The sequence below is a fragment of the Taudactylus pleione genome, unplaced genomic scaffold (genome assembly GCF_031769625.1).
Source record: "Taudactylus pleione unplaced genomic scaffold, aTauple2 ptg000086l, whole genome shotgun sequence".
NCBI lineage: Eukaryota > Metazoa > Chordata > Amphibia > Anura > Myobatrachidae > Taudactylus > Taudactylus pleione.
In genome coordinates, this window is record NW_028284488.1 from 23526808 (window position 1) to 23540079 (window position 13272).

General features: G+C 48.8%; 1 protein-coding gene across 1 annotated transcript in view; it reads left to right on the forward strand.

Moving 5' to 3' along the window:
• Positions 1-13272, forward strand: part of ELAPOR2 (endosome-lysosome associated apoptosis and autophagy regulator family member 2) — a 133607-nt gene that overhangs the window by 56389 nt on the left and 63946 nt on the right. Inside the window, exon 3 of the mRNA XM_088468793.1 lies at positions 10833-11028. Within this exon, the coding sequence (XP_088324919.1) occupies positions 10833-11028 (196 nt within the window). The remainder of the gene's footprint in view (positions 1-10832; positions 11029-13272) is intronic.

Here is a 13272-nt window from a genome sequence, read left to right on the forward strand (position 1 = left end):
ACCGGAAACACTGAATCATATTAATGTCTAGTTGTTTACGGGGCAAGAACCTTCCTGGCCTGGCAGGCCTGTCTCCAGGTTCTACACCCTCAGTCTTAGGTACATTCCACCGCCCAGCACCCTTCTCCCCTGGAACAGTCTTACCAGTGTCTGTGGGAGTTCGCCGGTGCGCCATCGGGGCTCGGTGGGGCATACTCATCAGCTCCTCAGCCGCCACGTACCTCTCCACCAGCTCGACCAACTGGTCCGCGGACTTAGGGTCTGCATGGCTCACCCACTTGCGCAGAGTCGCAGGTAACGATCGCAGGTACCGGTCCATCACGACCCTTTCCACGATCTGTGGTCCCGTCAGCGTCTCGGGCTGTAGCCATTTTGAGAGCAGATGGATGAGGTCATGCATCTGTGACCGTGGAGGCTTGTCCATATGGAACTCCCAGCGGTGGACCCGTTGGGCACGAACAAAGGTGGTGACTCCCAAGCGAGTTAGGATCTCCTGTTTTAGTTTTTTATAGTCCTTGGCATCAGCCAGGCATAAGTCGAAATAGGCCTTTTGTGGCTCCCCAGACAAAAAAGGTGCCACCAGACTTGCCCACTGCTCCTTGGGCCAACTCTCCCTTTCGGCCGTTCTTTCAAATGCGGCAAGATAGGCCTCCACATCATCGGCCGAAGTCATCTTTTGGAGGAAGTGACTGGCTCGTATGGAGTGAGTGGGGGTGGGAGGACCAGTAGTAACCTCTCTGGGCCGGGCGACCAGGTGCTGTACCACCTCTCTTATGGCCTGGCTGTTTTCCGCTAAGGCCTGGCGGGTTTCCTCAATGGCGACCTGTTGAAGTCTGTTAGTCTCCTGCTGAGCTGCTGTAGCTTGGAGCAAGGCCTTAATAATGTCCTCCATTTTGTCCTGGGGTGTAGGTTGGAAGCTGAACCTTGCCTCTCTGAGCATTGGCTGACGCCTCCTCTATGGGACTCCAAGGACACAGCGTTATTTCCACACTCACTAATTGGGTGTCTATCCCTTTAATTTTTAAACGGAAAGTTTTCCTCTTGCTGCAACTTCAGTGTGTGTGGTTGAACGCATTCTCCACCATATTGTGACACAGTCAGATTAGGAGGTCCCTCTCCTGGGTAGGGGACTCCTTCCTTACACACACACACAGCAGCAGGGAAGCAGCACACCAGTCTGGATGTGAGTACAAGCTGGTCGGCGCCAGTCTTTATTGTACAATGTCAGAAATAACACAAAGAAAACATAAACATAAATCTTAGCCCTGTCGGGGCACTAACTTCACAGGTAGTTCCCTCACTACCAGAACCTGGCAGGGCCTAATGCCCCCACCAGCAACAAAGCACAGCACAGTACTTACAAATAGGGTTTTCAAGTGTCTCTGAGCAAACTCCCTGTCTGCTCTCCCAGGTGAGACAATCAGCCCTCAACACACTAGGCTTATATTGGCCACCCTCAGGTGGGAACCCAATCAAGCCTGTTACCAGGCTGCGAGAACCAAAACCTGGAGTGTCCGTGGGTGGAGCCCTCCCTCTCCTCTCACCCACAACCCCCAGGTCTTAAACCGGCTTTTCAAAAAGCCGAGACTCAAGCCTGCTACACTGCAGACTTTCTCCTGGGGATTTTAAACACATAGGACAGGAATCTGGGATAAATGTCCCTGTCACAGACCACTTTACCAGTGATCCGATCACAATATATATATATATATATTGTGACACAGTCAGATTAGGAGGTCCCTCTCCTGGGTAGGGGACTCCTTCTTTACACACACACACACAGCAGCAGGGAAGCAGCACACCAGTCTGGATGCGAGTACAAGCTGGTCGGCGCCAGTCTTTATTGTACAATGGCAGATATAACATAAAGAAAACATAAACACAAATCCTAGCCCTGTCGGGCACTAACTTCACAGGTGGTTCCCTCACTACCAGAACCTGGCAGGGCCTAATGCCCTCACCAGCAACAAAGGCACAGCACAACACTCACAGGTAGGTTTTCAAGTGTCTCTGAGCAAACTCCCTGTCTGCTCTCCCAGGTGAGACACTCAGCCCTAAACACACTAGGCTTATATTGGCCACTCTCAGGTGGAAACCCTAACAAGCCTGTTACCAGGTTGTGAGAACCAAAACCTGGAGTGGCCGTGGGTGGAGCCCTCCCTCTCCTCTCACCCACAACCCCCAGGTCCCAAACCGGCTTTTCAAAAAGCCGAAACTCAAGCCTGCTACACTGCAGACTTTCTCCTGGGGGTTTAAAACACATAAGACAGGAATCTGGGACAAATGTACCTGCCACAGACCACTTTACCAATGATCCTATCACATATCCCCCCCCTTTGTTTCGACCTGTGGGGCGGAACAACTGAAACCCCCAAACAATGAACGCGTGACAACGCGTCAGCATTGGCCAGCTGGCTTCCTGGCCTGTGTTCCACTGAAAATTTTAAAGTTTGTAACGCCTTACTGTCCTTATTTTCGGACATCCACTTCAAAGGGGCATGGTCAGTGATCAATTTGAACTTTCTTCCAACCAAGTAGTACCTGAGAGCCTCTAATGCCCACTTTATGGCCAATGCCTCCTTCTCCACTGTGGCATAGTTTCTCTCATGTACATTCAACTTTCTACTTAGATAGAAAATAGGGTGTTCCTCACCCTCCTTGTTCTGCGACAGGACCGCTCCTATACCTACTTCTGATGCATCGGTTTGTACTATGAATTCCCTTTCAAAATTAGGAGTCATCAGGACTGGTTGGAAACACAACGCTACTTTCAACTCCTGAAAAGCTTTCTCTGCCTCAGGACTCCATTCTACCATGACTTTTTGTTTGCCTTTGGTCAGGTCAGTCAGTGGGACTGCCATGGTGGCAAAGTTGGGTATAAACCTCCTGTAGTACCCCGTAATTCCCAAGAAGGCTCTCACCTGCTTCTTATTCAGAGGCCGTGGCCAGTTTTGTATGGCATCAACTTTATTGAGCTGAGGCTTTATCAGGCCTCTGCCAATGGTGTATCCCAGATATTTTACTTCCTCCATGCCTAGACAACACTTTTTTGGGTTGGCTGTCAAACCTGCCTTATAGATGGAGTCCAACACTGCTTGTACCCTGGGTAAGTGAGACTGCCAACCAGGACTATTAAGGACCACGTCATCCAGATAAGCAGCCGCATACCGTCTATGGGGCCTTAGAATCCTGTCCATCATTCTTTGGAAGGTAGCAGGTGCCCCATGTAGCCCGAAGGGCAACATCTTGTACTGAAACAAGCCCTCTGGCGCTGAAAAAGCTGTCTTTTGTTTGGCGCTCTCGGTTAACGGTACTTGCCAATACCCTTTGGTTAGGTCAAGAGTGGTTAAATACCTTGCCGTCCCTAGTCTCTCAATCAGTTCATCCACTCTTGGCATTGGGTAGGCATCGAATTTTGAAACACTGTTCAACTTTCGGAAGTCATTGCAGAAACGCACACTCCCGTTGGGCTTTGGAATCAACACAATGGGACTTGACCATTCACTATGTGATTCTTCAATAACCCCTAACTCTAGCATATTTTTAATTTCTTTCGACACCGATTCTCTTTGTGCTTCTGGTAACCTATAGGGCTTTAGATTAACTTTAACCCCTGGGTCAGTGATTATGTCATGTTTAATGACCGAGGTTTTCCCAGGTACGTCAGAGAACAGCACCCTATTTCTGATCAGAAACTCCTTGACCTCTTGTTGTTGAATTGCCGACAGGGTTTTTGGCACTGTCACTTCGGGAACTAAGGGCCCTGGATTTACTGGAGGGGCTCGGACGGCCGACAGTACCATTCTATCTTTCCAGGGCTTTAACAGATTTATATGGTATATCTGTTCCGGCTTTCTTTTCCCCGGCTGGTAAACTTTGTAATTGACCTGTCCCACTCTTTCTAAGATTTCAAAGGGCCCTTGCCATTTAGCCAAAAGTTTATTTTCCACAGTGGGAACCAACACTAACACTCTGTCCCCAGGAGCAAAGCTGCGTAAACGGGCATTGCGGTTGTATACCCTCTGCTGTGCCTGTTGAGCCTGTTCCAGGTGCTCTCTCACTATCGGCACTACCGCAGCAATTCTCTCCTGCATTTGAGAAACATACTCAATCACCGTTTTGTAAGGACTAGACTGCCCCTCCCATGTCTCTTTGGCAATGTCTAATAACCCCCTTGGGTGTCTCCCATACAACAAGTCGAAGGGTGAAAACCCGGTGGAGGACTGGGGTACCTCTCTTATGGCCAACAATAAATACGGCAATAAGTAATCCCAATCCCTACCATCCTTGTCGACCACTTTCCTAAGCATGTGTTTTAACGTCTTGTTAAACCTCTCGACCAGCCCATCGGTTTGGGGGTGATAAACCGAAGTTCTTAACTGTTCAATTTTGAACAGGCGGCATAACTCTTTCATGACTTTTGACATAAACGGTGTACCCTGGTCAGTTAGTATCTCCTTGGGTATACCCAGCCTGCTAAAGACATGAACTAGCTCTCTGGCAATGGTCTTGGTTGACGTATTGCGCAACGGGATCGCTTCCGGGTACCTGGTAGCGTAATCCATTATGACCAGAATATACTGGTGTCCCCTGGCAGACTTCATTAAGGGTCCAACCAAATCCATCGCTATTCTTTCAAACGGCACCTCTATAATAGGCAATGGAACTAGTGGACCCTTAAAATTTGGCCTGGGAGCATGATACTGACACCCAGTGCAGGATGCGCAAAAGTCAGCCACCTCTTTATAAAGCCCGGGCCAGAAAAACCTCTGCATTATTCGCTCAGTGGTTTTCTCTACCCCTAGATGGCCTGCCGTTATATGACCATGGGCCAGATCCAACACTGTTCTTCTGTAGGCTTTGGGAACTATTAGTTGTTCCACAATATCTTCCCCCTTCTTAGTCACCTGATATAACAAATCCTGACACATTGCCATGTGGGGATAGGACAAAGGACTATCAGGGTCTACGGGTTTACCATCAACTACTTTTACATTCTCCCTGGCTTTAACCAAAGTAGGGTCATTCAACTGCTCCACGGCAAAGACCTCTCTTCTGACCTCTAAATCAGGCAGACAATCACCTGGCCCAACAACACTTCCCACCTCAATGGGAGGCACATCAGTTGGCGGGCCACCGTCACGTTCCGCATTCTCTAGTTCGCCAACCATAGTAGAAAAAGGGAATAACTCTGACTCAGAAGAAACTCCCTCCTCCACTACATCGACAACCTTCTCAAATGGATCGGGGTTGTTCACCTCTGGAACAAAACGGCTTTCCCACAACTTCCAGAAGTGAGCAAAGTCTCTCCCCAATATTGCATCGTACACCAGACCATGCACAAACCCACAGAAACTATAGCAGAGCCACATGGTGTCTCGATGTTCACCTCGGCCGTAACATAATATCGAGTATCCCCATGTATGCAGGTCACACCAACAGTTTTCCATGTATGCCTCAAGGGGTTCACCAGCTCAGCCTTTATAAGTGTCACCAAGCTACCAGAGTCTAACAGTGCCTCTACTCAGTTGCCATCTACAGTGAGTACACACATGTGCTTATCAGTCTCAGCCTGCCGGTCAGCCGTACAGGCTGTCTGTGCAAAGAAAGACCCCCTGCGGTAGACATGAGCAGTATCACATTGCATAGGTTCAGTTGTAAGTGAACAATTAGCGGCAATATGGCCGAAGCCACCACATCGGACACACTGAGTCATATTAATGTCTAGTCGTTTACGGGGCAAGAACCTTCCTGGCCTGGCAGGCCTGTCTCCAGGTTCTACACCCTCAGTCTTAGGTACATTCCACCGCCCAGCACCCTTCTCCCCTGGAACAGTCTTACCAGTGTCTGTGGGAGTTCGCCGGTGCGTCATCGGGCTCAGTGGGGCATACTCATCAGCTCCTCAGCCGCCACGTACCTCTCCACCAGCTCGACCAACTGGTCCGCGGACTTAGGGCCACTTGCGCAGAGTCACAGGTAATGATCGCAGGTACCGGTCCATCACGACCCTTTCCACGATCTGTGGTCCCGTCAGCGTCTCGGGCTGTAGCCATTTTGAGGACAGATGGACGAGGTCATGCATCTGTGAACGTGGAGGCGTGTCCCTATTGAACTCCCAGCGGTGGACCCGTTGGGCACGAACAAAGGTGGTGACTCCCAAGCGAGTTAGGATCTCCTGTTTTAGTTTTTTATAGTCCTTGGCATCAGCCAGGCATAAGTCGAAATAGGCCTTTTGTGGCTCCCCAGACAAAAAAGGTGCCACCAGACTTGCCCACTGCTCCTTGGGCCAACTCTCCCTTTCGGCCGTTCTTTCAAACGCGGTGAGATAGGCCTCCACATCATCGCCCGAAGTCATCTTTTGGAGGAAGTGACTGGCTCGTACGGAGTGAGTGGGGGTGGGAGGACCAGTAGTAACCTCTCTGGGCCGGGCGACCAGGTGCTGTACCACCTCTCTTATGGCCTGGCTGTTTTCTGCTAAGACCTGGCGGGTTTCCTCAATGGCGACCTGTTGTTGCCTCTGGGCTGTCTCCAAGGCCAACAGTTGCACCCTGGTGGATTCCTGCTGAGCCCTGGTAGATTCCTGCTGAGCCCCTGTAGCTTCCTGCTGAGCTGCTGTAGCTTGGAGCAAGGCCTTAATAATTTCCTCCATTTTGTCCTGGGGTGTAGGTTGGAAGCTGAACCTTGCCTCTCTGAGCATTGGCTGACGCCTCCTCTATGGGACTCCAAGGACACAGCGTTATTTCCACACTCACAAATTGGGTGTCTGTCCCTTTAATTTTTAAACGGAAAGTTTTCCTCTTGCTGCAACTTCAGTGTGTGTGGTTGCCCGCATTCTCCACCATATTGTGACACAGTCAGATTAGGAGGTCCCTCTTGTGGGTAGGGGACTCCTTCCTTACACACACACACAGCAGCAGGGAAGCAGCACACCAGTCTGGATGCGAGTACAAGCTGGTCGGCGCCAGTCTTTATTGTACAATGGCAGATATAACATAAAGAAAACATAAACACAAATCCTAGCCCTGTCGGGGCACTAACTTCACAGGTGGTTCCCTCACTACCAGAACCTGGCAGGGCCTAATGCCCTCACCAGCAACAAAGGCACAGCACAACACTCACAGGTAGGTTTTCAAGTGTCTCTGAGCAAACTCCCTGTCTGCTCTCCCAGGTGAGACACTCAGCCCTAAACACACTAGGCTTATATTGGCCATTCTCAGGTGGAAACCCTAACAAGCCTGTTACCAGGTTGCGAGAACCAAAACCTGGAGTGGCCGTGGGTGGAGCCCTCCCTCTCCTCTCACCCACAACCCACAGGTCCCAAACCGGCTTTTCAAAAAGCCGAAACTCAAGCCTGCTACACTGCAGACTTTCTCCTGGGGGTTTAAAACACATAAGACAGGAATCTGGGACAAATGTACCTGCCACAGACCACTTTACCAATGATCCTATCACAATATATATACACAAATACATACAGTATCACATATATACACATATACATACAATCACACTCTTAAACAAGTAAAAACAAGTATATACAGACAGACAATACACAGCAGGGGTGGCCAAAGCGTTAATCATGATCGACTGGTCGACCATGGACAATCAACCGGTAGATGCAGTGGCGTCCAGCAGCAGCCACTAAGAATCAGACTGAATGGCTGGAGCCGCGGCTGTTCCTGTCGGCTGTCACATGTAACAGCAATAGCAATAAGAATCAGGCTGATTCCTATTGGCTTGCTATGCAGTGAAACTGCAACTTCCAGTATCTGCTGTATTAAAATGACTGGGCGGGAGAGACGGGCGCACCAAGTTACAAAGGGTGAGTGGATGTATGTGTAGATGTATCCTCGCCTCCCAGCCTACTCCCTGCCCCACAACTCAATGACGGTCCCTTCTGGCACACCACTCTTGATGCCCTTTTTGCCTCTTCGTGCCCATAATGCAGTTTTAGAGCGCATTTGTACTGGGTGGTCGGTGTGCATCTGTTCCCTTTCTGCCCTGGCAAGGTTGCTAGCACCCATTCCCTGGCTGGGTGGCTGGTACCCATTCACTGGCTAGGTGGCTGGCATGTGGCATACTTCCCAACCGTCCCAATTTTGCTGGGATAGCCCCAACACCCTTTGCGCGTGAGGCCATGCCTCCTTTTCAGGTGCACAATGCCCCCTTTTTCAGACACACGTCTAAGATGCACACAAATGTCCCTGCTTAGTAGATTGCATAAAATGTTTGGCCTTTAGAGTAGATCACCAAGTCCTAAAGTCTGATCACCCCTGGCATTATGAGGTAGGTTGCATGTGAACTTTTGGTGGTAGCGGACCAAGGGTGGACCAAACCCTATCACAGCAGATAAGCAGCAGCCCATCATGCACCGTTCCATCCTGCATCTCACTTACTGTTTGGCAGGCCCCAGGTAGTAAAGGGGGAGGCTGTGAGGTTGCAATGCTTGCCTCCAGTGCAGGGTGGGCCAGGATTGAGGTGGAGGGGATGGCCAGCATCCTCATTTCAACTGGGACGGCCTTGAGCAGTGAGTTGCACTGTGACACAGCCAATAAGATGCGCTGTGCTGACATTTCTATATGAAATGTCAATACAGTGTAACTTTCAGCCAAGTCACAGTGCCGGGTAGCAGGGAAATTATGCCAAGCGGACCTCCCGAGAAATATAGCGTGGGGAGAACACTGAATATAGTCTCCCCCTTTCTCTTACCTTACTCTCTGACACACTATCTGCAACTGCTCCTCCCCTCCTCTCTCCCATGCTGCTGACAGTGACTGTATAGTTCAGTGTAGCCCCGTCCCCTCAGCTTGGACTCCGACCTTCCATTCCAATTTCTACAGCTTGCAGTGCAGAGTAAGTAATCATAGGCAGGGGGCACTGGTGATAATCAGCAGAAGTCCCAGTTATTTGTGATTGCTAATACATTGAAGGGACCCTAACCCAAGTACAAAAATATAGAAAAAAATTAATGAAAAAAATGACTGGATAGGAGCAAAAGTTGTTTATAATACAGGGCACACTGTGACAATGGGATGCAGTCAAAAGGTCAACAATCACAACGTCGACAATAACAATGTCGACATTCATAATGTCAACGCCTCAATATCGACACTTACAGTATGATGTTAAAATGTTGATAGGCACTATGTCGACATTCTCAATGAAATGTTGACTTTATCAGAATGTTGACATTAGGTTTAGGGTGCAGGAGGGTTAGGGGAAATTAGGATTAGGCACTAGAGGGAGGGTAACGGGGTAGGGATTAGTGTTAGGGGAGGAATACTCACTGGAACACTGCAGCATCGGAAGTCTGACCTGCCAGAACCCGAAAATTGCGCTGGGCTTGCAGCAGCCGTCGGGAGCAGGAAAGTCACCACTCGACCACTAAGGATGATATGTTGCCATTCTAACATGTTGACATTTTATCCCTGTCTACATGATGAATGTTTATATGGTCAACGCCGACATTATGACCATATCGACATCCTCAAGTCAACATTATTACTTTTGACATATCATACCACACTCTGTGACAATATAATATAGTACATTAAATGGGTTGAGTGGCCAGGTAGAGAAAACAGATTGATACACAATGCACACATAAAATACACAGTTCATTGCTGGTGATCTTTGCACATTTGCACAAGCTGGGAGCATCAAGTGAAATACTTGTTGCTAGTGCAGCAGGAATGACCTGAAATTCTGGTCTGAAAGAATGCTGTTTATGTGCAATGCCTAGAAACCAATTAAGATAGTGGAATATGTTTAGTCCATTCTTTGTTGTGCATTCCTAAAGTGAAACTATGTGCTACAGATTAAAGTGATAGCACCTCCTTCATCAAATAAGCCCCCATGTACTAACGCTGAAAAAATCAAGCTGTGAATTGTCCTAAATAATTAAGGGAAGACGTTATCTAAATCGAGGTGTAATATGACAATTTGTAACAGTGTAACTGTAATCTGCTAAATAAGTGCAATCTGCCTGTTATTTAGTGTAATATACAAAAGTAGATGATATGGCTGCTCCTCTCAGTGAGACCCCTGTTAGTGGTCACAAACATATCCAAAAAAGCCATAAGAGGGTGCGCAAAATAAAGATGTTATTACCTATTACACTTTAACAAAGGAATGCCTTGAATGAGCAAGGTTATAGGTAATGGTGAAATGATTCTCTAATCACAATAATATACAGATGCCAAATATGTAAAAAGTGTTAAGTAAATACCTAAACACTACCATTCAACACCATCACCCAAAATAAAATCCTTAGGCCAACCATATTAATATCAAATAAAGACAATTGAATTTAGAAACTTATGTTTTATAAAAATAGAATCTCTCAGAATACAGTTTACACAATTTGCTGTAAGTTTTTCCACTCTCAGGGTAGAAAAAATCCACCCTTAATTTAGGGGTACAGATTTCAAGTGCGTGTCCTTTAACGGGGAGCCCACAGCTTTTTTACACTACTTAGGAGAATTCATCAGGGGATAGCTCAAGTATAGCAAATAAAATATTAAAAATTTCACAATTGCTTTTCTGCTAGAAACCAATTCAATAAGGCGTCCAGAAAACGTAACTGTCCCACCTTAGAGTGGGTGCATTTGTATTTAGACACAAATAGGTGTAACGATCAGGATGGGTGTAATGAGACAGGATGATCATCCAAGTAGGATGTGTGGATATGAGAGCCTGACAAATTAATCTATGAATTAATATCTCTTTAAATTGTACTAATGCTTATCTGAGTCATTCATAATCCACATATGGAGACTAATGTTATGTATTCCAATTAATTGTCAATACCTTATGTCATTTGTGTTTTGCAGCTTTTTCTTGTGATTCCGGACACTTCTTGGAAATTAAGACCCAGTTATGCACACAGTGTGAAGCAGGAACGTACTCACTGGGTACTGGGATCAAGTTTGATGAATGGGATGAGATGCCATCGGGATTTTCCAATGTGGCGACATTTATGGAGACTACTGCGGACTTCTCTGGAAATAGACCTGATAGCTGTGATAAGTATGTGTTTTGTGTCCATGAAATTTGGTAGGATAGATACTGAATGACTTCCGCACTCTTTGTCCCCTATTTATGAATCTTTATGCGGTACATGAGAAAATATAAGTGCATTGACATACTGTAACCACTATCATGAATTTGCCAAGTACAGTAATCACTAGCGTAGCCCTCAAATGCAGCAGTTTTGCTTGATTATTACTTAGAAATTGAATAGACCCCGTCATTCTGTGTTCGTTCGAAAATGGCAAGTAATTTCCATCTGCCATCTTCAACTGTGTGATCATTGACTGACCCTAGTATCTGGTTGCTTGACCTGACTGTTCAGTGAATGGATCCACCTTCGAGTTTGGCCAAACTGAAGGCAGGTTAGGGCATTCAGTTGTAATTTTAAACTACTTTCTACTTCAGGGTCCATAGGGGTCCACAGGGTGACCTTGGGGTATAGCTGGATCCTGGATCCTCGGGCACCACGGAGTTAAAGCTTTCAGCTGCTCCCAGGATGCACTTGGGTCCATCCTCCCCTATACCCCGCCCCCGAGCCACAGGCACCTCAGTTTAAGATGGTGCCTGGCAGGAGTCGGGTCACCCTGCGGTGGGGGCTGCAGGAGCACACCCCTAAAGCTTTTTCTTTTTTTCTAAATTTATTTTTAATAAGTTTTTCTTCAGAGCGGCAGCAATGGGCTGTCTGTACAGACGCCCACGCTGCCGCTCATTCTCCCTGCTGGCGCCGCGACGCCAGCACTGAACTGGGGATCGCGGCGGGGGAAGCCAGAGCCTGTACTAGCCGGACTCTGGTTTCCCCCGGGACTGCTGCCGGAGACGCCGGGGAGATCCAAGGTAAGCCGCGCACCGCTGATTAGCGGCGGTGCGCGGGTTCCTTTTAAAAATGCAGTCCCATGCCCCCGGTTCTAGGGGACAGACCAGGGGCGCTCTAAGTGGCGGCGGGCCCCCCCTCCAGCGGAGGCATACCCCGCCAGACCACTAGACCACCAGGGTAAATAAGGCAACCTTGGGGGTTAATATGCTAGCCAGGGGAGGAAGCCTTCCCTGTCTAGCGGCTCCTCCCCTCAGCTCAGCGCGCCTTTCAGCTAGTAGTCTGGCGTCGCTGAGCTGCAGATACTCGGCCACTCCTCCTCTGAGGTCTCCAGCGGCCATTTTCTCTGTGGCAGTGCGGATACTCTCAGGGAGCACGCGGACCGGTCCCCCTGTATACCTCTCCCCCGACAAGGACAGTGTACACAGCGCTATAGCCCTCCCAGACACTGAATCTGGGAGGTTGATTGTAGTGGAAAGGTGCAGTGAGTATATCTTCCTGCATGGTATGTGACTTTTGCTAGTGCTGCCTGTCTGTGCTAATTTCTACTTACTGTCAGCCTATACCTATCCCTTTCCTTCTCCTACAAGCCCTACAGGTGTGCGGGGGAAGGGTGTTTCTACTGACCTCACTTATATAGATCACGTATTTGTGAGGTCCATCACATACAGTTGTGTGCTACACAGTACCATATTGTGGGCTGTTGTCCAGCACACTGGTGAGTGCGCACGTTTTCTTCCTGTGTCATAACTGTATATTTAATTATATAGTCGGTCATGTCTGAGGAGGAGATTGAGCACTCCGTGGCTCCGGTATTGTTCTCCTGCAGGCCCTCTTCTGCAGGAGTGGATAGGGAGGATTTGTCGCAGGACGGCCTGTGCGGACGGTGCCAGGCGATCCCTGGTACGTCTAAACCTCCTCTGTCACAGGAGCCACCATGGGCTATGTTTTCCCAGGTGCTGGTGTCCATCGCGGACCGTCTGTCGGTCCCGACTGCCGTCCCTACTAGGGCGTTGCCCCAGCCTACCATCCCCCATTCCCCGGGTGTCCCACAATTATTGCAGACTCCCCCGGGGTCTCAGCCTGTTGGTCCCTATGCGGGGTTGCCAATGTATATACAGTCCACCCCGGTGGCGCAGCAGGCTGTGGTGCCGTTTCAGGCTCCTGTGGCAGCTCCTCCACCCTGGGTGGATGCGCTTTCCCACACTGTCCAAGATTTGGCGGCAGCATCTTCGGCTTTTCAGTCGATGTTGCGCAGCGATGTGCCCTCCAGGGCGTCCAAACGCACAGTTATGGCGCAGGCTGCGCATTTTTCGTACTCTGAGGGGTCCTCGGATGATGGCGAGGTGCAGGATGACTCAGCCTCAGATGCCTCAGTTCAGGTGGTAGACACTAAGTCTTCCATCAATGTGCGGGCTCTGGTTATGGTG